This window comes from Homarus americanus, unplaced genomic scaffold (assembly GCF_018991925.1).
Source record: "Homarus americanus isolate GMGI-L3 unplaced genomic scaffold, GMGI_Hamer_2.0 scaffold48393, whole genome shotgun sequence".
Classification (NCBI taxonomy): domain Eukaryota; kingdom Metazoa; phylum Arthropoda; class Malacostraca; order Decapoda; family Nephropidae; genus Homarus; species Homarus americanus.
Genome location: NW_024720684.1, coordinates 377,701 through 401,652, shown reverse-complemented (window position 1 = coordinate 401,652; position 23,952 = coordinate 377,701). Strand labels below are relative to the sequence as shown.

At 37.7% G+C, this 23,952-nt stretch overlaps 2 protein-coding genes across 14 annotated transcripts in view; one reads left to right on the top strand and one right to left on the bottom strand.

Annotated features, from left to right (window-relative positions):
• Positions 1-298: 298 nt before the first annotated feature.
• Positions 299-16,149, bottom strand: LOC121860693 (GTP-binding protein 10 homolog). Of its 7 annotated transcripts, none has more exons than XM_042357982.1 (8): positions 16,062-16,149; positions 11,178-11,332; positions 8,153-8,317; positions 6,052-6,143; positions 4,165-4,291; positions 3,477-3,715; positions 1,112-1,235; positions 299-613 (listed from the first exon to the last, which is right to left on the bottom strand). In XM_042357982.1, the coding sequence occupies exons 2-8, from the start codon at positions 11,308-11,310 to the stop codon at positions 381-383; spliced, it is 1,113 nt and encodes a 370-aa protein (XP_042213916.1). In that variant the 5' UTR covers positions 11,311-11,332; positions 16,062-16,149; the 3' UTR covers positions 299-380. The 7 variants fall into 7 exon arrangements, with proteins under 7 accessions (XP_042213916.1, XP_042213920.1, XP_042213921.1 ...); XM_042357986.1 differs by lacking the exon at positions 16,062-16,149 and adding an exon at positions 14,022-14,138; XM_042357987.1 differs by lacking the exon at positions 16,062-16,149 and adding an exon at positions 13,112-13,919 and having other exon boundaries at positions 299-610.
• LOC121860692 (solute carrier family 35 member E2A-like) overlaps positions 14,676-23,952 on the top strand; it is a 21,375-nt gene continuing 12,098 nt past the window's right edge. The window contains exons 1-5 of one of the 7 annotated variants that reach the window (XM_042357976.1): positions 14,676-14,728; positions 17,291-17,344; positions 19,371-19,468; positions 20,360-20,573; positions 22,714-22,849. In XM_042357976.1, coding sequence (XP_042213910.1) covers positions 17,320-17,344; positions 19,371-19,468; positions 20,360-20,573; positions 22,714-22,849 — 473 coding nt within the window. In that variant the 5' untranslated portion in view covers positions 14,676-14,728; positions 17,291-17,319. The other 6 variants (XM_042357974.1, XM_042357977.1, XM_042357975.1 and 3 more) reach the window with 6 other exon arrangements.

Sequence of the window (23,952 nt, the reverse complement as noted above, 5' to 3'; positions counted from 1 at the left end):
TCAGCTAGCTAGCAGCAGGACAAGAGTCTTGAGTTACAGTTACCCTAGTTTCCTGTTGTGATACTTTGGTATAATTTTTAATGAATATTGTATCTGAAAATCCAAGCTTGTTAGTTCATCACTATTAAATTACTTGTTCAAAATCTACTCCCTTTTCTCCAGCACCACAACCACTGTCAACCATTCTACTGATAGTACTCATTTCTAACACAATCGTCCAAGTCTCCAGATTCCCCTTTATTATCATGTCCAGCAGTTCTTTTGTAACCTGTTAGTAAGTAGTAATGAAATATAGTTATTTAGTATCTTTGATTATATTTATTACATAAATACAGTAATCATACAATACAGAACTACAATAACTTGATATATTAAAACAATCAAACCAGATGCTTACTCCTTTCACTGAGTAGCTTTTGAACTTGTTGTCTGGCTTTGGTGACCACTTTTACTTGATCTTTCTCTTGGTCTCCATAAAAGTCGAGAACCTCACGAAGACGTTCCTTTAAGTGATTTATAGATGCTCTATTTTCTCGCGCTGAACATGGAATAATGTCATCAAATGTCACTAACTGTTCAGGGTGGAACTCTTCAGGGAAATTTGTGCAAACTTCTGAAAAAAAAAATTTAAAATAAATACTGTTGTAATAGTTCATAGAAGAATAAAAATAACAACCAATTATTTATGTGACAACAATGGATAAGATGAAAATTGTAACACTTGTACATCAACATGATCCTTTATTACTCAGGAATTTAGTCTCCAGCTGCATTCTGTATTAAACATGAAGTGTCGAGTAATGGAGCAAATTTGATCCAATTATTTGATTAACTGCATCATACATACATACGTTCAACATACAGCTTATAGTGAGTCAGTCTTCAAAAAGTGTTGCAAATTGGGATGACACATATTGAATTTAAGAAAGATACAGACCTCTGTAGTGAAGAATACCCATTTAAAAGTGACCATTCACTTGTGTGTAGAAATAGAATGTCACACAGTTCTCTCTTTTTTTTTAACTAGTTTTTGTGAACCAATCAAGTTTGAGCACTTCAAACATTCACTTTTGCAATGAGGGTTCATTGATTCATCAGTGAAAACACTTGCCTCTAAGTTGATTTAGATCCTTCAGCAGCTTTTCCAGTTTATTTTCGGCATTTGGACAATCCATTTTGTTTATCACCAGTAAGGCAGGTTTCTCAAGAAGATTTGAAGAGTATATCTCCAACTCCTGAAAAGAAAATACATAATGTTAATTTATCTCCATGAAATCAATATATCAGTAGAGTAATAATGTGTATCTAGCAACGAACATTTTATTGGAAAGGTCCTACAACATGAACAATGAAACCATGGGGGAATGACTTGTGTTTAGTGAACACAGAGGTTAAGGCCATAAGCCTAACAAGTTTTTCATTCCTCAATTTACTATATAAGTCATACCACAAGTGTCTCAGTCACAAAACAGGCTCACATCATCACACTCCCTCTGGTTAATGTATGGATTTTCAGGATCAAACTTTTATTTATAACCAAGTGCTTCTTCTAAATGATTTATGAATCAAATTCAAACTAAAGAATGGGAGGAGGTGGAAAGAAGCCCAAGCTGTTACAGGACACAGTGCAACAGGGGGTTTGCTCTATGCATAAAATGTTTGAATCACAGTAACTGGCCTTATAAACTCTGTAATACATTATTAAGAAAATTAATAATTAATACTGTAGTATTTGTTTTTAATTAATTTTTCCAAAGGCAGATCAGGAAGTAGGATATTTACCCCAAAACTGTATAGCCTGTGTCTGAAAATTCAGGCACAATACATATATTTTTTTGTTTGCTGATAGATGTGCACACTACTGGTGATACTTAAATGCTGGACCAGTATGAATAGGACACATGAATATATAAAAGGTCAGCCACCAAGTTTGGTCAGTGGCTATTTTGTGGTAACCGTCTCATAATGTCACCCCAAAATGTACAGTACTGTATTACCAATACGAGTGACATCTGCCAAAAGGAAATGTGTGAATTAGCACTACAATACAACGTCTCTGTCACGCATTGTTGGCAAGTACTAGTCATGTACTGGCTCTCTGTTATGTACTGTTGGCAGGTACTGGGCATGCACCAGCTCCTGAATCTGCTCCAGTGTTGGTGAAGTCTGGTCTTTAAAGAACTCACACTCTGTGCCGTCACAACACTTTCTGGCAGATTATTCCAAGAGTTCACAACTCTCACTCTGAAAAAGTTTGCCCTCACAGTTTTCTGAACTTGCGGCTTCTTCAATGTTGAGCGTGACCCCTTGTGGGGCGAGTGTCCGCTAGCTCCAAGTAAGGACACTCGACTGAGTAATGCCCCATGAGATGCTTATACACCTCAATTAGGTCGCCCCTTGCCCGTCTGTAATATAAGCTAGGCAAGTTCAGGAGCTCCAATCTGTCAGGGTAGTTGAGGTGCCAAAATGCAGGCACCAGTCTGGTGGCCCTCCTTTGAACATTTTCAACCAACTGACAGTCCCTAGCATATCTCAGGGACCAGACGGGGTGACAGTACTCCAGATGGGGAAGCACTTCACTCTTGAAGATGGTTAGGAGGGACGGACCATCTAGATATCTGAAGGACCTTCTTATAAGACCCAATAATTTATTTGGCTGATTTACCTTCTTCTCGCGATGGCCCGAGAACTTCAGCTCATTGTCAACATACACACCTAGGTCCTTCTCACATTCAGTCTCAAATAGTGCAGTTTCTCCATCCCGTTGGGACATATGATACGCCTCCTTACCGTTGGTACGCCCCAGGTGCATCCTCTTACACTTCGTGACATTGAATCTCTGCAGCCACTTCTTTGACCATTCTTGGAGCTCACAGAGATCCTTCTGCAGCTCTTCACAGTCCTCTTGGTTCTTGATTTCACGAAATAACTTGACACCATCGGCAAACATTTGTATGGAGGAGTGTACAACGTCAGGCATGTTTATGATGGTGGTGGTGTGTGGATAAGTGGATGTCATGTGTTTGACCTACCCTCATGTTTTGTAAGGTCACCCTGTGTACATAAGCCTCTCTCAGTATCAGTCCTTGGAATTCAGTTGCCTGTGAAGATGTCTTGAATAAAGACAAAAGCTAAGGGGCTCCATTGTTCCTGTGTGATTTTATCAAGATGTTATAGCACAGTACAGTATTTAATATTTTATATTTTCAATGATAAAACATACACCATCAAGTGCAGATGGCCTCAAAATGCCTATGATATTGGTCAGATAAAAAAAAAACACCGAACACCCTCAGCTGGGTGGGCTCGTTGTGTTTGCCATGTTCCCCCACCCACAACTTCTTGGACCCCCCCCCCCTTTTTTTTTTATTCCTGGATCCACCCCTGACCCAGTACAGTATATACTAGAAGAACTGCATGGTGAAGGATTAAACAGTAAATAAGTACAGTTGTTGACTTCCAGTGCATTATCTTACCTTATTCAGAAGTATAATGTTTTCTGTTGGAGTCCGATGAGGGTGTTGGGGTCCCAGTTGGAAACCATTTATGTCAACAACAAATAGAAGTAACTTTGTTCTCTCAACATGTCTGAGGAATTTGTGTCCCATGCCAACATTGGCCCATGCACCTTCTATTAGCCCAGGAAGGTCTGCAATGCTGATTTGACGCCCATCATGAAATTCTGCCATTCCAATGTTTGGTTGCAATGTTGTGACTAAAAAGAAAAAGAAGGAAATATGGAATTCCCTTTTATGAAAGAGAAGAGACAAGTGGCTTTTGAGATTACCCAAGTCTCTTTCAGCAGGAATGTTCACAGTGCATGAAGAAAGGTTAGCAGTACTGTACTTTAGAGCCCCTTGTAGCATGAGTGTTATTGGTTGATTTATCTTGTAGCAGAAACACACAGTACAGTACAGGACTGCCAACTGCAGATGTTTGCAGCAGCTTCGTCATTTCACAAGTTGTGTTTGTAATCTTTGAAGTCTTGTGGAAGGAATCTTACCTAAAGCATATGTTTTTTATTGCAATATATTATTTACAAATGTCCACATATTTGTCACATATGATAGACATATTTGTCAATATCTCCATATCATCCTTTTTACACCTCCTCTTTCAACACAGTAAAGCTAAAAGAAAAGTGGACAATAAAGTATCACTTACATGGATAACTGGCAATCTTTGGCTTGGCTCTGGAGATACTTCCTAAAAGCGTTGATTTTCCAGCATTTGGAAAACCTACAAGGCCAACGTCTGCTAACAATTTCAGCTCAAGTTGTATGTTATGTGCCTGTGGGGAAAATTGAATCCTTCATTTTAATATTATAAAATACTCACTGTACTTTATAACCACAAAGGTGAAGAAGTGGAGAAAAAAGGTGTATGAAAGTCCATGTATAGAATGCTATAAGAAAGCAGTATGAATAAGAACAAGTATTTTTTAATTTAAATACATAGCCCCCCAAAAAAAAAATCTGCTCCATCCAGAGTACATGTTTCACAGCCATAAATTAAGGTGGGAAGTACAGTATTGTAATATCTATGAGTTCAATCTCTACTTCCAAACTTGTATTTCTTCCCTTGGTGATACTTCATGGAGGTAGGAAAGGAAGGAGGAGGAGGGGGATCTTCAGGGTCATTAACACTCCTCCACAATGCTACACAACCATGGATAGTTCTTGAGTTTGCCCATATGTAATGCTATGTATAAAATCTATTTTCAATGGGCCTCAAATATCAAAATATTGCTCCAACATTTTATCATTATTGAAATTTAATCTGCCAAACATAAGCGCACAAATCTTCTGTAAGTAGTGTTCCATTTATGTGTGATGGTGTTCCAATTTTAGAAGAGCATGGAGATGCAGTAAATGGGGTACGTACAGTCCCTCAAAAAAGTATCAGTAGATTTTCCGTCACTACAATTTGAAATGCTAGACAAAATGCTTTAATTTGATACCTAGTGCATTACTGTAAGTTGGTATGCCTGCTCACCATATCAGCAACAGGGGGAGGGGTCATCCTTGTATGGCATACTAGTTACAGGCAGTTACCAACTTATGACAGGGATACATTCCTGGACCCTGTTCATAAATCAATCTGTTCGTAAGTCAGAACAGCGTTAATTCCATAATTTAGGTTATGTTAAAGCACAACCCTACCCATACAAAACAAAAATAATATCCCATATACAGTATAGCGATGGGCGTTTGAGGCAAGGAGTGAAAGCTAATCGGATTCAAAGCCTTCAAAATCAACTGCAGACACTTGTAAAGCGACTTCAGCTTCATCACCAATCTCCAAAGCAGCAGTGTCATCGTCACTGGTGATGAGAGCTTGGCGGTGGCGTTTAAACTCCTGGTAACGTTGCCTGTAGGGTTCCACCAAACTGTCTAACTGTGTTGCAGCCTGGACTCAGCACTCATTAAAGCATCCTTGAGTTCTTCAATGTTGCTGAGAACGTGCATCACCTGCCACGAAGTCATGCAACCCTCTGTCTGTTCTGGTACTGCCACACCACCGACACTGATTTAGCTTGTTGTTTTATTTTTAAGTCAAGCTATATACTGTACTCTGTATTGTATTTCGTTCTACTATTTAATACTGTATGTTATATTATTTACAATGAAAATACATCATAATAGACTTATCATATGTGAATATAATAATGAATAAATAAATACAAACTGGTGATTGAAGCAACAGCCAGTTCCACCCACCGCTCCAGCACATTAAGACATAATGCCAACAGGGACTGCCTGTACTGTACTTCAATATAACAAGAAATCCATTAAGCTATATTAATGTATGTATCATTCGAAAATGCACACACTAATTCATGCTCAAAGGTTGCAGATGTAGAGCTACCAACCATTCAGAAACAGGTCAAGCAACGTTGCTCGGAGAACCTTGAATCACATCAACCCCATGGCTAACCCTACTCTTTGGTGAGACTGTACTTAGTTGTAGACAATGTATGCAAACCAGCTATGAATCTGGATACAGGACCATCTGATGAAGATATATTCTAACACAGAAAATGGTACAAACCTGCCCCTTCTGTCCATTGTATTGGTTCATGGGAGAGCCACCTGTACCTCCTTTGGTCACAAGCACCTTGTCTCCAACACTGTTAACTTCACCTGAAATAAAAATATAGAGGACTTCATTATTTTATAGAATTGCATTGGGTGCCCATTACATCACCACTACTTAGTGCTGTGGAATAACAATCACTGATTCAACTGCTCTTAAAGCTCACACATATACTGCAAATCTTCACCATAGCAACCCAGCCCAGATGGAACTTCCTTCAGCAACACTCCCCTTCCTGCTGGCACACAAAGAAATGTTTCATCATTTTATGTTTTTTACCTAATGATGATGATTTTTTGGTTCACTCTGCATGTAGGATTGTGTGTGCATGTAACTGAATAAAAAAATATATGAAGAAAATTATAACTTTAATCTTCTCACCATTCTTCTTGGTGGTACGGAAAAAACATGACTGACAGAAGTGATGGATTGGCCTGGCTTTAGTCACTGAAGAATGTCTAATTTACTCTCTAGGGTAAATATGGTCCTAATCTTCTTTGCTGGAGTGTTCCTAAGCAGAGGGACACTTAGAGAACATTTAGGTAGAATCATGGTGACAAAAACAGGAAAAATAACTGTAGTTAAACCAAGCAAATTTTTTGGTTGTGGCCAAACCAAGCACTAGCTAAACTCTGAGCCCACGTGGTGTGTGGACTGCTGACCCGCTCCATGGACTGTAATGGACTCGCCTGCTGAACTGCTGGGGACACTACCTGTGAGCTGCGCAAAACGCTTTCTACACAACTGCATTTAGCAGAATTTTCCTGTATTAGCCCAGCTCAACCCGTTCGAGTGAATCCACGTTGAACAATCCCACATTAAGCAAGGGGTCAGTGTATGTGCATATATACAGAGTGTGGCAGTCAAGTGGATACAGTGCTCACATCCTGTTTTAGGGGTAGATGGTTCAATCCTCAGGCATTCCCAGTTCACCCTGATGTAAATGGGTACCTAAGTTAACAACTTGGGGAAGTGAATGCGGTGGAGTGCAGTACTGGCCATGCTGCCAAAGGATTATTATACATTGTGCTGTATCCACCCTGTTCCTAATGGGCAGTCAAACCTATGAGACCCACAGTCACTTTTTCACATACCCATACTGTATGTACACTCACTACAGAAAGTACCTGCAAGGTGGGGTCCGATGGATGGCAAAATGAACACTGCATCTCCTGTTGTCTTGGTAGGGTTGTCAAAATCTTTTATCCATTGTGTAATATTATCTAGCAAAAAATTTTGCTGATACTTTTTGTAGCAAGTGTACATTAAGATGTTAAAATACAGGATAGGATTAGTGTAGACTTATGTAACTTTGAACAATAATATCCATTCCCCCAGCCACAGTATTTGGATTATATTATGACCATCAGATCTCATGAGTTGGAAATCTAACTAAAATATGAATTTAAAATTCAGTTTATTATTTACGTACAGTAGACCCTTCCCATTTGTGGATTTGTGATTCGCAATTTCGACGATTCGCGGTAAGCAGATAGTGGTTATGGTGGCTAGCTTGCAAGCTTTTTCTAGCAGCACAATGAGTCACGCCACACAGCATCTCGTGTTGTACTCTCAAAACTTTAGTGTTTCTGTGTGAAATGGCCCCTAAGAGACTGCCTAGTGTCAGTGCTAGTGGAGTGAAATGTAAAAGGCAGAAGTCAGTGATGACCCTGACAAAGAAAGTTTTATTATTAGACAAGTTAAAAAAGGGGATGAGTGCTGCCGCGGCTGGTCGGTTGTTTGGTATAGGTATACAGTAGTGCACTAAGGTAGTATAAGTTGATATTCGAGGTTTTGCCTATTCGTGCCATTCCTTAGAATCTGTCCCTCATGAATAAAAAGGGTTTACTGTATATAATAAAAGCATCAAGTGTAAATAGTGTAAATTAAAATTAAAAATAGCTGGCAACAAGATTGTGCCTTGTTGAGAGTACAGGAAGGAAGATGAACAGTCTTTCACTTGATTTGCTCATTAAATTGAACATAAGTTAATGAATTAAATATTCAAGCCTTAAAACAGCTGATAAGCTGTACAGGATACAAGAAATATACTGACCTAGTATTTTGACTCCATCTAATCTGACTGTAGTACCAACTGGAACTGGTATACTGAGGCTCTCCGCTGGTTCCCCAATGATGCGAAACTTGTGACTGTTCCCTCCATCAGCTGCACTCCACCGCTTTCGTGGTTCAGCATTTAATGTCTTCTTTAAAGTAAAATCTGTCAAAGGGAGAAATCTTTTTAGTTAGGGTTCACTAAGAATTCTATAAAGTTTTATAAACACAATGTGGGTGTTGTACTTTCAGTTTCTAATTAGTAAATACAATTATGGATATCAGTTTTGTACTGTACAATGTAAGAGACTTTTCTCAAGCATCACTTAAAATTACCACTTTTTAATACTTGCAAAATAAAAAACTAAATATGGGTAACTTAGGAGGAAACTCTATTAGTAAAACAAACATTTCACAGATAGACGGGCAACAACAAAAACTGAAATCCTTCATGCAGTCCTTCCTTTCAAATTTCACTTTTATGCAAACAGGTGTTAAAGACAGACCTCAGATATTTACTCATTCACCACATCCAATTCTTAACAATTCAAACTCACATTACAGTTTGATTGCCTCACTCTTTCAAACACTAAAGTTTTGCTCAGATAAGCATTTACTCTTATATTCCTCTAGCAATTATTGTAAGGAGAACGCGCAGGTGTGCCGTGGGTGTCAACAAAGGCTGTAAGAGAGCTGGAGGATCCATCCTTCGCTCTCCCACTCCTCCCTCTCCAATATCCTCAACAGAATTTGGTACCTCCTCTGGAGCCCTGTCTATCCCCACCGACTCTTCATCTCACACCGGAGGCCGTTCTCTCCTCTTCTTACAATGGAACATCCAGGGACTTAAACCTCGCCCAGTTTGTGCTCTCCCATCAAGTAGATGTTGCTCTACTTCAGGAAACCATCACAGACGATGTTACTCCACTCCGCCTTTCTGGCTACACTGTTTACACCCTGCCTCGGTACCGTGGGCAGGCTAGTGGCCTCCTCACGCTTGTGCGTAACATCATTCCATCTGTTCGTCTCCCTTCACCTGAGTCACTTGGACCCCCGTCTGAATTACTTTCTGTCTCCCTTACTCTTGGTGACCGGACCCTTCGTGTAGTCAATATTCATTTCAAGAGTGATTCTCTGGACCCCCAGGTTCTTCACGACCTCCATGATGGGGTTCCCACTATTGTTCTTGGCGACTTTAATGCCAGCCATCCCACTCTTACTCCGGATCATCCCACGCCATGTACCCTTAACGGATCACATCTCTCACAGTTTCTTAATGGGGATGATGATGTTTGCTTTCTTTGTCCTGACGATCCTACTCGGCTCCCCCATAGTTTCCTTGATGTTGGCTTACTATTGAACGGTCATAGCTCCTTTCATCCTACCGTCTGCACCGAGCCTGCTCTGTATCGTGACCATCCTGCCGTTACTACCCAACTCAGGGTCCGACATCGGCTCCTTATCGATCTCCTCGCCTTCGTCTCACACAAGATGCTGTTCCTTCCTTTACCCAATACCTTTCTACCTGGGCGGATTCCTATGTTGTCCCCCAGTCACTTGACTCTTACAGTGCTGATTTTGTTGATGACTCTGTCAATCGCGCTGCCCCTCCACGCCCTCCCCGTCACCCCAGAAGTGCCGCCAACTACTGGTATCGTATCCCTGCCGTGAGACATCTCCGGCAGGTAACCCGTGATCTCCACTTTGCCATACGGAAGTCTCTCTCTCCAGAGGACTGGGAAAACTTCAAAAACTGGTGCTCCTTTGCAGCACTAGGATCCCGCTTTCTCTATCAAGGAATAAATATTGAAATTGAATTGAATTACCGTAACACCGAAACAACACAATACCATTTGCATGTTTCAATTTTGTACCACCATGATTTTACTAGACCCCATATTCATCTATTAACACTTAATGTTGCCCCACTCATAAATATCTAGGACTCCACGTATCAAGATATAAAAAAGAAAAGAAAATGTTCCTGTTGTCTTTTCTAAAATTTGCTTTATGTCAGTCTACAGCGATTATAATGAGAGCAATGACTTTATTGGCAATAAACTGTTTTTCAAACTGATGTCTGTAATGTTCACATAGAGTACAGGTACAGCAAACATCATTCTACGTGGTTATAAGAATGTGCAGTAGTCATAAAGCCTTCTGACTGACTGAGTAACTCAAGCTCTAGAAACATTATTTGTTGTACTACTTGTCAATAAAAACCATCTTTCTCAGAGTCCACAGCCAGGTCGCTCGCATTACAGGGAGACTTACTAGAGGGTCCTTGACATATTTGGCTACACCCATTGTGCTTCAAGGGTTGATTTGCTTACTACTTCCAAACAAATCACCATCCTTCACTCCCCTACACAGCCAGCCATACTTAATAGGGCATGTGTAGTGGATGACATAGAAGGAATAGGGGTGAGAAGACTGGAGACTGCCTAATTAATCAGTTACCAGCCAGCACAAACACACTAATAATAATTCTCTTCTCATTTCACTTTGATATACTGTACTCTACTGTAAAACCTTTTTTTATGATGGAATGGGGAGGGGCATACCTGAACAAATATACTGTACAGTCGTGAACAGAAGTCCTGTCGCCCCTTCTGCTGCTCCACGAACCCTGAGATTCAGACTCATGAATCTGAAGCATTTATGGGCAGAATAATGCACCAGTGTCTACTGCTTCGGGTTCATGAGTCTGAATCTCTTGGTTCGCGGAACAGCACAAGGGGCGACAGGACTTCTGTTCACGACTGTACATGACAAAATCCCTACAGGGATGCCACTTTTAATGTTTTATTTGGCTGACGCTAAAAAGATTATTTAGCAAAGAGGGGATCCCGTACACAAGGGGTTAGCATTTAAGATACAACCATACTGCTTATCATTATCTGCTTCCTGACTTAAATTTTCCCATCAATACATAGAACTGAAACAGTCCTAGAAACAGCCGAAAAATGTGTTGGCCCATAAGTATTACCTGGAGAACTTTATAATGCTGTATCCGATTACTTTACCTTCTTTGGCTTCCACATAAATATCTCCACCTTTGCCTCCAATACCCCCAAATCGGGGAAGTCCCATGCCCCCATGGCCACTTTTCACGTGAAGTCGAAGGGTATCTATGAATCTTCTATGGAGACGTTTCATATTCTCTTTATCCTCACATAATCTGTAAACATTAAATTTTTATCCTTCAAAGTATCCTAATCTTGCAGGTACAGTAATTAAACCAAGTTATATAAAAAATAATAATTTGCTAAAGGAAGAAAAACTAGAGAAGTTATATGTGACTCGCAAATTTCAAGTGAAAGGACTTTAGGAGGTCACTAAATATTTGTATAGTATAGTACAATACTGTACAGTACATCCATTAAGTGATTAAAAAAATTTAAAAGATAGTTATACATAATACTGCATACTACTTACAAATGTCTTTGGGAAAAAACTAGGTATCAAGGGAGATGTTAGAACTCTCAAAAAAATTTACTGGCAACAGGCTGCATGTTATCTCCAGCATTGTACAGTACAATTAGTTTTCAAAATTTTAAATGAGGTAAGAAGTAATAAATAAATACCGGTATTACTGCCACAAGATTCTCAGATCAATGGCATTTCTGGAGCAAATTATGTTTAAGCATGATGTTTAACATTTTATTATGTACGTTCATTTGTGGTGGTACACACCCAGAACATTGAACGACCGTGGAGCCCCCTGGTTAGGTTAGGTTAGGTTAGATTTAAAACTGGGTTAACGTGTAGATTAACGCTGCCAACGATTCTAGCAAGAATACACTGCTTTTCCCAATGATTTTTGTTGTTAATTGCTAGTGACAGTGTTCTCTTTTGGGAAGTGTTTCTTTTTTATTACTAATACTGTACTATAATACCTCATTTAGTCGTCGGCGAGCCATAGGAGGGGGAGTGTGTGGGTCTTCTGAATCTCATTACCATGCTATATAATACATGACCAAACTCTTGAGAAAACAACATTTCCCCAATAGAGGAATACATTACATTAGGTTAAATAAGGATGTGTTAAATACTGACAACATTATATAACCACTCAGGGAGGGTCGAGGGGGAGGGTATAAGTCAGCAAGCACAGAGTACTATTGGGAATTCAGAACACGCAATCGAGAGAACTATTAATGAGGGGAGGAATAAATCACAAACAAGTGATTTCGGACAAAAAGTGAAGGTCAGATTTGAACTAATCGCACCAAAACCCATCAGAAAACCACTTTTTTTCTTCAAATTCGATGGGTGCTGTAATATGCACAATGCACATTTACCCAAAAATACACTGAAAAATCATATTGGTCAACCCCCATGCATTGTTGTTTCCATTTTTTGGTATATTATCATATTAGTGTGTAGAAAAAAAATTCAACCAATTTGGACGGTCCGACTAATTACCCAAATATAGCCGCAATGAAGTCAAATAATGGTCCTACATGAATAAATCGGACTGCCAATCACTTCTCGATTATTATTTGGTGTCATAAAGTCACAAAAAATTGGTAAACTTAATTTAATCTGAGTTGTGTTGTGTTAGGTTAGGTTAGGTTCGTTACATGCACTCGATCTATTAACTCAGATTAAATTACATTTTCCATTTTTTTTTACTTTGTGACACCAAATACTAGTCGAGAAGTGATTAGTAACCCGATTTATTCATGTAGGACCATTATTTGACTTCATTGCGGCTATATTTGGGTAATTAGTGGGACCCCAATATGGACACTTCCTTCTGGTGGTAGCCGTTCCTTATATACTAATGTACCCAGATTTTGCCTCAGTAAGGAGTTCATGGCCCAAACAGTTCATAAACCTTTACCGGCGTGTTTAACTTTATATCCAAATATCTGGCAATAAAAATGTCGTCCCTACAATTTAGCTCTACGTATATAACACCCAAGAACACTGTCAGCCCACAACACGTGTTCACCTGTTCACATGTTCACCAAGACAGTCAAGGGTTGTTACGGTATTATCCTTCTTCACCACTGATCAGCTCACTAAGGGTTGTTATGGTATTATCCTTCTTCACCACTCATCAGCTCACTAATGGTTGTTACGGTATTATCCTTCTTCACCACTGATCAAGCTCACTAATGGTTGTTACGGTATTATCCTTCTTCACCACTCATCAGCTCACTAATGGTTGTTATGGTATTATCCTTCTTCACCACTCATCAGCTCACTAATGGTTGTTACGGTATTATCCTTCTTCACCACTCATCAGCTCACTAATGGTTGTTACGGTATTATCCTTCTTCACCACTCATCAGCTCACTAATGGTTGTTACGGTATTATCCTTCTTCACCACTCATCAGCTCACTAATGGTTGTTACGGTATTATCCTTCTTCACCACTCATCAGCTCACTAATGGTTGTTACGGTATTATCCTTCTTCACCACTCATCAGCTCACTAATGGTTGTTACGGTATTATCCTTCTTCACCACTCATCAGCTCACTAATGGTTGTTACGGTATTATCCTTCTTCACCACTCATCAGCTCACTAATGGTTGTTACGGTATTATCCTTCTTCACCACTCATCAGCTCACTAATGGTTGTTACGGTATTATCCTTCTTCACCACTGATCAGCTCACTAATGGTTGTTACGGTATTATCCTTCTTCACCACTGATCAGCTCGTTAGCCGCTTGTTGCTAATGGTAGTTACGTTTCACTAATAAAACAGTTGAATTAGTTTAAAGTAGATAAATAAATACTGTAAACCTAACTTCTTAACTTAACGAGTCTATAGCAGTTGTGTTTATATTGGTTTTCTACATTAAAATGATTATATTGTGAAGAGTAATAAGGTAAAATATTAAATTGGAACCCTACATTAGACAGTAGTGGAGAGGAGAGATCAAACTTTCCTTTATTTATTAACTCTATGACACCTTTTAAAGTTAGATTATTTTTTTGTCTTTAAATGTGTAAGTTTCGTTATATTCTTTAATGTAGAGCCTGAAGTGATAAACGAGCTATGTTGACCAAGAAGATTAAAGTAAAGAGTTAGTTGATTCATCTTCTTTTCTTCTCACAATAATCCCATAAATGATTTTAATGAGTAATTATTATTATTAGTAGTAGTTGTAGTAGTATTTTATTTTTTTATTTTTTTTATTATTATTATTCGCATCTTGTCAGCTTAATACTATGAATATGTTTTCATTATTTCCCATGTAATTATGACTCATTTTTACGTCCATCAGGCTTTAGGATAATAAACTATAAACCATGACGATGATGGCCAAGATGTACTGTTATGATGTAATGATGGCCAAGATGTACTGTTTGTTGTGATGTGGTCAACAGCTGGCAGGTGGCAGGTGGCTAATGTTAAAAATTAACACAAAAATAATTTTGTTTGTGAAAGCAGACCACTAAAATCTAATCTAATGTATCGTAATATGAATATTTTTTGATATGTGTTTTAGATGAAGGTAAATTTGGTTGGTTTGTATTACATGAAAAATAAATGGTTTCGAAGTCTTGTTAGTGGAGTGTTTTTAACATTGTGTGTGTTGCCTGGCGGGTGATGTGTTGTGAGTACTGTATATTACTTACCTTAATGTCTTTAAAAATTCTTATTATTTATTACTCTACGAAATGTATGAGTAAATATATGGAGGTTGTCGTCCACGGGAAATACTGTGGAAAATAGGTTTTAATAGTGTATTTCGTCGTGTTTCATACGAATTTGACCTTCATTACCGTCGAGAATGAGACATGACCCTCCCTCCCCCGCCCCCAGGACCAACACACTGGGCAGGGTTTTGAAATAGAGGGAAATTGTGGGGTAAACATGCAAAAAATTGACAAGACGATACTAACAACCAGAGAAACCAGGGTGAAGTTATTGTCGGACTATACGGGAATCTAGGAATTTATCTTAATCAATTGTTTAAACAATATGATGACACTTTTCTTAAGTATTGGTGGAGGAGACGGTTAGCACCAGGACTTTATGGAATTGCACCAAATTTTCAGATGTTGTTTGGATAATACTGAGTAAGAAAATCGAAATAATAATGCACAAAACCTATTAGAACATGACCTCATCTTACTTAACCTACCTAACTTTACCAAACCTACCTAACCTAACCTAACCTAACCTACCTAACCTTACCTTACCAAACCTACCTAACCTAACCTAACTTGTGCATTGTCATTTCTGTATTTACTGTAACTATCATCCAAGCAACATCTGTAGAAAATGAACGAATTCAATCCAATATAAATAGTAATAAACACGCCCAATGAGATCATCATTTATTTTTTTTTTACATGTAAACAAAGACCGCAGATGCTCCTGTATAACAGGCGATGTGAACCAAAACATAATTTGCCATGGGAGGTCTGACAGTGCCATAATGTGACAATAAATAATTTCTTTCTTCACCTACAAAGCACGTAGAGATGTGAAATTAGTAAAATTACTTATTATTATCCAAACAACATCTGAAAATTGGGTGCAATTCCATGAAGTCCTTCTGTTGCTAACCATCTCCTCCACCATTTCACTGAATGAATATTATTATTATTAATGCTGTTATTCAAACTTGGTATAATGGAGCCTGATATTTAAACTTTTTCTACTGTAGCATCCTAATCTTAAACCTCCACGTTATAATTTTCTATACTGTAATACATTGGTAGCTGTGTAGTTTTGAAGCTGTAGCACTGAACTTTAAAACAAGAAAAGGTTGGTCATCAATTAACTAGCAAGCACAATATAAGATGTAAAATAGTATACTGCCAACTCTGTTACCAACTTTTAAATACCATGATAGTCTTTATATCACGACTAAAATCGCATCCTGTTCCAAAAAACTATAAAATTAGTGGGTCAGAGGTGTATTGTTGAATTATTATTACCTGACTTTGGCCGGTCAGGCAAAACGGATAATCCGGCAAGGCCTTGGAACCAGGGTACTGGAAAATCTGTGGTGTACCTGTATTGGGAAATCTTGTGATCACTGAAAACTCCGCTTGCACAACAACATATCAAGTGTGATGTTTGTTGAACTTATGGTCCTTGAGGAAGAAAACTGTGGAAACACCAAAATACATAGACTACACTGCAGTATTAGGATGGACATGGTGTAACCCTGAGGTAAACAAGAACTTTCATTCAATACTGTACTTTTTTTTTTTTTTTTTTTACATGGGGATCAGCCCAACCGGGCACAGGTCACTGACTCACATCGGGGCCTGGGGGGCGAAAATGTAATAATAGCAATAAAAATAATAATAATAATAAAGAATATAAATAAAAATAATAAAATAATAACAATTGGACAGGTGAGCAGGTTTATTTATATCTCCAAAAGTTTGTAAGTAGAGGAGTACAGTACAGTACCTGTATATTGTACTATTTTAAAAATAGTGTAGGTGCAAACTTAATAAAACCTCAGGTGAGAAGGTCCACAGGTACAGTACAGGCAGTCCCCGGGTTACAAACGGGTTCCGTTCCTGAGGACATTCTTAAATCAGATTTGTATGTTAGTCGGAACACATGCTATGTGCATACTGTACTGACAGAAAATTTTTAAAATCCCACTATATCATAGCTTAAGTCCTTATTTACCTCTAAAATCACTTAATTTAAGACTAAAGAAGAAATAGAATGACAAAATACAGTAAATGAAAGTAAAAAATAAGTCATCGGGTAAATAAAATACTGTAAATTTAAAGTTTAACCCCGTTCGTATCGGTGGGCGTTCATAAGTCGGGGACCCCCATATGTTATATGTCATTAATAACTACATACTCTGCAACATGAACTGACCTAACCAAACAGAATGGTCTTTGCATATTCTTTGGTTAGGTTAGCTTAGATTTGTTTTGCAGTGTGAAGAACTGTATACTGTAATAGAATCTGCATAAAGGCCTTTTGGTCCAAGTGAAGTAGCTCATATTTTCACCCAAATGTCACCCATAAAATATTTCCATCCAATATATAAAACTTCTCAACCTAATTACATTAATGTTATTACAGTACTGTACTGTATTACATAACCTATTCCATCCATCTACAACTCTGTTTCATAATAAGTGCTTATTTTTTTCCTTATCTAATTTTTCTAATTTATATTCTTTTCAAGCATGAGCAGGATGCATTTGCAAATACAGTATGCTGAATAGTGGAGATGCTGGAGGTGAGGAACAGAGTACAGTACAAAATAGTAAGTCAGATAGTGGGTAGAAATAAGGACGTGCAATAGTGAGAAGTTCATGAGAAAGGCCTATACAGAAGTCAATTGGTTTTTGGTGATAAGAAAATTAAAGGTGCTTGGAGAAAATACTATTACTTTGTTTGTCTGCTGAATGAGGAATTTGAATGGGACAGGGGCAGCTTAGGAGCAGCAGTGCCAGAAAGAGATCATGACCAAGGATTTGAAGAAAATTAGTGGAGAAAGTGATGATTGACAAATTGAAGAATGGAAAGGCTTCTGGTAGCTCTAGATTGATTTCAGAAGCACTGAAAGCATCAAAAAAGGCAAATAGTATGGAATATATTGTTCCAGATGACTAGCTTAAGGAAGTGATTGTGCACACAGTTAACCCTTAATCTTGGCAGGGAGCATGTTCTTGAAAAACCTTGCAAACTTAGAAACCTTAGGTCACTGGAAAATAAGGGGTTAAGTTCCTGGTGTGACTGAACATAAGGGAAATAGTAAATGTTTCAGGACAATGACTATAATAAACACTGTACTACTAATAATAATCTCTTTCATTACAGTGATGGATCTGTAATGTGACATTTTAATGATAGGAAACCCTGTTCACAGCTAAGAGGGAGGTTGGGTATTGAGAGAGTTGGTGAGGTTTTGCATAGAAGGTGGGATGAGATGGTTTGAACATGGAGAGAATAGAGTAGACCACATGACCAACTCACATGACCCTATGTTGTGTACCTGAATGATGATGGTACTGTACACACCCCATCCCCAGCACAGGTGTTACACAAAATTTATTCCCACAGGTGTGCTTCACATTTGTGGCTTGCCACCTGGTTCTTTCACCCACAGGATGGTTAGTCGTAGTCTAGCAGAAGTGCACAGTAAATATTTTTATCAGTGCTGTGTTATAGTTCAGTCTTCTGTGCTTTAGATAATTTTATTATACACTACTGTTATCAGAGAAGTAATAAATGTTGCCAAATTAAAAATAAATCCTATATTAGGCATCAGATAGCTTAACCTAATGGGAAAATTTATGTTTTTGAAGTAACATAAGTTGTAATTGTGACGTGATAGATAAATTAAAGCAAGAATAGGTCGAGAAAAAACAATATTAATAGGTTTAATTTAAGAAAGGGGCTGCTGAAATGCAACTTATGGTTAGTATTATTTAATGGGCCAGAAATTTTGACATTTTCAGCAGACACCAGAAGGAGGCTAGAGACCTTTGAAATGTGGTGCTACAGGTAAATGTTTAGATAAATTATGTCAAAAGAAAAGCAAATAAAAAAATGCTAAAATTGGCCAGAACAAACCGACAAATATTTGAAATTTATAGAAAAAGAAAGTGTGATGCTTTGGCCATATGGGTGAACTGGGGTGGGGGTTACTGTGGACACATGAGCAACCCTTAGGGCAGGAGGCAAGCACCAATGAGCCCCATTAAATAAAGTAATGTGTTGTAAATATATTTTGTCTGCTATTGACAAGTGGTGTTAGGTAAAGATATGATACCTAGAGATATACAGTAAATTTATGATGTGACGTAATAGCCTCTGGAGCCCAGTTAAGGTATTGTATGGTGTCTAGTGATGCAATATTTAGTGAAGTTTTGATCTAGTGTACAGTCGTACAATATACATTACAGTATATATATATATTGTACTATACACTAATTATATATAAACAAAAGTAGTAGTAATAGAAATAGTTTCAGTTAATTTGGTTCATTCATCATATTTTACATAATGGGGCAGAGGGAGTGAATCATGAGAGTAATGCTGTACCTTATACATTTGTGCCTGCAGGCATGCCCCTGCCAATGTACTTGTCTTTGTTGATGTGGATGTTATAATACTTAACTGACCCTCTATGAGCTCGTTTAAAGCCGCTAGTATTATTTTTCCTGTCATTAACTTTTAAACATGTTATAAACGATGACTCCAATGATTTATACTTTCTGCATTTCATGAAAGAATTACAAATACATTTGCAATAACAGGTATGTCTGTGGGAGCCGGCGTGTTTGTCACTTCCTCAAATCCATCGCGGCCAACTTTGGCCACTCGAAGCCGATTACCAAGTATGACCAGTGTAAAAGTAAGCTCCATAGTTTTCTGTCTGTATGATCTCTAGTAGTAAATGTTATAAAGAAATTTTACTTTATAGTGTCAAAATTTTATTGTATAGTACAGTACTGTATTCTTACATTATCACTAGTACAGTACACTGTAGTATGTGAAGTAGTGGAATTAGCATTCATAGCTCTGTAGCTTGTGGAGGTCGAATAGACAAAAGTGGTCACTAGCCAAATTTTTTTATTGTTGGTTCCAATAATAACACTGACCACTTATAAGTTGCAAAAGAGCAGAAGTCTTTCAAAAGATTATTGTGCCCATAAATTGACTTGTTAGAAATTAAATCATTACAGTAACTAGATTAAACTGTGAAAATTATTACAGTTCAATAGGGTTATGTTCTATCAGATCCCATATGCAGTACAGTATACAGCTCCTCCTGGACTTATGACCTACTCGACTTACGACCTCCCGGACATACGACCGCCTCGGTCGTACCAAAATTTTGTCAAATTACATATTTTTGAGTCCCTAGCGTCAGTGATTGCGCTGTGTACGCTTGTACTGACAAAATTCTTGTTTGTAATTCACTTTAAAATGGCTGGCAAGCTTAAAAGTGAGAGTTCTGTGGTGCTGATAAGAAAAAGAGACACCCATTTTAGATTTTAAGCCCTAGAGCCGATTACTGTATTGGCGGACTAATATTCCAGCTGGTGAGCAAGCGAAAACATGTTGACATGATTTCGTAAAAATTTCGTTAACCGAATTGAAGATTCTTATGGAAGGTAATTCGTTAACCAAGGCGTTCGTTAACCGAGGGACCACTGTAGTGCTTTGTAAATTTTTGTGTTCTATTCATAAGTTAAAACAGGTTTAATCTTTCATGATACTGTATGTATTTCTTCCTTTACAGACCAGCTTCTCAGAAGATGATGAAGCACTCACATCCCAATATGGTGGATCATCATCCAAAGATCCCTTGGAAAGGAATAAAAAAATTAAGAACTTAGGGTTGCAGCATCCCCGAGCCATCTTCTTCCTTGTGCTGTGGTACATCTTTAGTGGTGTTACCCTCTTCCTCAACAAGTATATTCTCACATACCAAAATGCTGACCCTCATGTGCTTTGTACGTAGTTTTGTGTATTGTACAATACAGTCTTTTGACGTGCTTTAGTTGTTTTTATTTTTTGGTAACTTGCCCCAAAGTGCTGACCCTTATGTGATTTGTATGTACACTACTGTAGTTCTTTGTACAGTTTTTTAATCATTTTTGGGTCATCAAGTTTATTTGTTCAATAACTTACCAAAATACATTGACTCGTGTGTTGTGTAAGTAGTTCTCTGTTCATTCTCTGCATTGATGTAGAATAACTAAGTTTTTGTCCATAGTATTGTACCTCATACAGCAATTTTAACATAATTTTAGTGCAGTACAGGTACTGTAATTCACTGAACAGTTTTAGGATGATTAGGTTTGTATATTTTATAATGCACCTAAGGTCGCAGACTCTTGTGTGCATTTTATGTTTGCAGTTCTCTTCACTCATGTATGGTAGGGAGGCTCAGATTTTGGTTACAGTATTTTTCATCATCATCATCTTTTCCTGCTCAATCACTCATCTCATCACAGCAAATTCATCCTTAATTCTTCTTCTTGTGTGTATGTATACCTTATAATTTGTATGAATCTTTACAGCATCTTTCAGAACACTTGTGTCTAAGTAACTTAAAAATAATCCTGCAAGTGGTTTATGAGGTTGTACATGCTGCTAATAGGTGATGCTAGATTTTGTGAATCTACAGTGGTAAAACCATACAGATATTTATGGCCTTGTTGTGGAAGGGAAGTACCATAGCAGAACACATCTGTTACAGCAGTAAGATGAATGAATGACATCATTATGAAGGAAGAAAGGGAGACTGTGTGTGCTCATAACTCGGGCCACCCTGCATCATAGTGGTCAAACATGTTCCTGAGTTAAAGGTGGTAATTGGAACAGAAATTAAGATGTAAATGGCAAGAGCAGTAATCACAGTAATTAGAGGGTGGACTACAGTGATTCCCTCATAATCCATGAGGTTAGGACATGATTTGACAACCAAACAGGTGTGACTACAAAGTGACCAGGCATGGCAGCCTGTGGGCACCACACTCACTTCCAGCACGTGCTCCAACATTACACATTTTTGTCTAGCCATATAATACAGCATTAACTGTAATGTACTGTGTACTGTTATTTATTGATGAAAGATGAGGTCCCTCACCATGAGACCACCAAACAGTCAACCAACTTATGGGATGCACCATACACATACACCACAGGCTAATCAGTGACCAGATCACCTCTCCACCTACTTGGCTCCCATTATACTCATCATTTCTCAGTTGGCTGTACAGCAACTGGTATTCTGATGTCATGGCTGCCTTTCTACTACAGTTTTTGGCCTGGATATTGAGTTTATGTAGATAGATCCTTTAGGTAAAGGTTTATTTTTGTTTGTGGTGTTAATTAAAATCAGGTTGTGTCGTTTAATGGAGGTTTACTATTAAAATGGCTTCCAAGGGCCATATACAACCTTATAATGATGTCACACCTTGCAAGAAAAGCATAAAAGTTACACTCAGAAGCTAAGAAATTCACCCACATCACCACAGCCTACCGTTTCAGCCACTACTATTTACAAACTGAATTCACTTCTTGGTGTAAATTTGTGTATCTACTGTAAATCTAATATGAATTTAATATGAATGTTTACCAACCTTTAAAGATATACAGTATATTTTTATTGTGGGTAGGATTATACATGTTTTGTGGAGCCCCAACCTAACTTCCTTTGTTATTGTATGATTTTGCCCTTTAATTTTACAACTCTCTCATGATATTTTTCTAATGTTGTCTGTCTTATCTCTAGTGAATGTTTCATTATTTTTGTGTTTATTGATTCTAAAGTGTGAAGAAGGTTACTTACTGAAATGTTTTAGTAAGCTTGATAACTAGTCTTTATATGTGCAGTGAATTTATAAGTGTAGGTGCTAAAGATTCCTCTTATATATTTATTTACAACTTAAGGATATGAAGAATTGTGTGGGATGTTTCCATTTGCTATATCATCCCTTTGCTGCCAGATTGTACATTTTTCTTGCAATTGTTTTACTGACCGTTTCCTACCCTTTTGAGGTTTTTGTTTCCCTCGATCAGTTTCATGTAAAACACCAGACAGTACACATGGAAGTTAACTATTTTATATTGCAACAAATATTTCAGGTGGTATGCAGATGTTAATTACAATGTTGTGCGGATTTATCCAGTTGCGGTATCCCCTGGGTACCTACAGACCAATAAAGGGACAGCAGAAACCTGACAACTTTCAGAAACGCATGCTCACCCTCGGCCTGCTACAGTAAGTCATCTTTTTTCCTTGGGCAATAAACTTTTTCTGTTAGGTGTGGTCCTCAAGCAGCCACTATAAATTACCCTGCCATTATACAGTACAGTAGGTGGTTTTTATGATGCCACCGTGCCAGCTGTCTGGGATATTTTTTACTGCAACTCTCACGTTCATAAACAGATATAGTGTTCCTTTTTTTTTACATTCATGATAATTTCTTACTACAGTATATAATTCCACAAACTAGAATATATTTTTATTATCTTATTCTTTACCTCATAGAGTATCAAGTTTTTTATGTTAGCAGTTATAATGGAAGTACAATTAGAGACCCATTTGAGATACTGTAATTACTGTATTTAATTCAAACTTACGTACTGTACGGTACTCCAATTACAGTATAGTACTGTACTTGCTTAATGACATTATGAAATGCTTAGAATAGTACAGTACAGTGGTCCCTCGATTAACGAACACAATTGGTTCCACAGAGTCTTTCTTTAACCGAAAATTTCGTTAACTGAATCTATTATTTCAAAGGGATATTGGGTAATTGGTTCCAACTCACAGAAAAAGCATATACAAAGTACTGTATACCAGTAATAGAATTAACAAAACATTAAATATAAACTAAATACAGTACTGTACTGTACAGTATAATAATGAATAAAAACAATAAAATACTGTATTTTAACTTACTTTGAGGTGCATATGACGTATTCCCGACAGCTTTGTTTACATATCAAACAGCTGATTGTAGAGGTGATGACATGCCATATTCTTTACAGAGTGCATGGGTTCTAATGCCTTCTTCATGTTTCATAATAATTTCTGCACTGTATATTATGAATATGTGAACTAAATTTCAGAATGACCAATAATTTTAATGTAAAAATGAAAAAAATATTCAAGAGCACAACTTTCTTGATATATACTCCATTGGAAACGAATGTAAACATAGAACCAATAATTTTAGTGGCGGACTAGCCGATCAGCTGATGCTCACAACAAAGCGTGTTTCTCGTAAGGCTGTCGTTAATCAAGTTTTGTTCGTTAATGGAATTGAAAATTCTTATGGGAGCTAATTCGTTAACCGAAATTTCGTTAATTGGACC

Bases quoted from the DNA above. Each gene is read 5' to 3' on its own strand.
- LOC121860693 (XM_042357982.1), bottom strand. From the start codon at position 11,310: ATGAAACGTCTCCATAGAAGATTCATAGATACCCTTCGACTTCACGTG. The intron at 1,236-3,476 runs GTAAGATAATGC...TTTTCTTTTCAG, and splicing joins ACATTATACTTCTGAATAAG to GAGTTGGAGATATACTCTTC. The intron at 614-1,111 runs GCAAGTGTTTTC...TTTTTTTTTCAG, and splicing joins GGATCTAAATCAACTTAGAG to AAGTTTGCACAAATTTCCCT.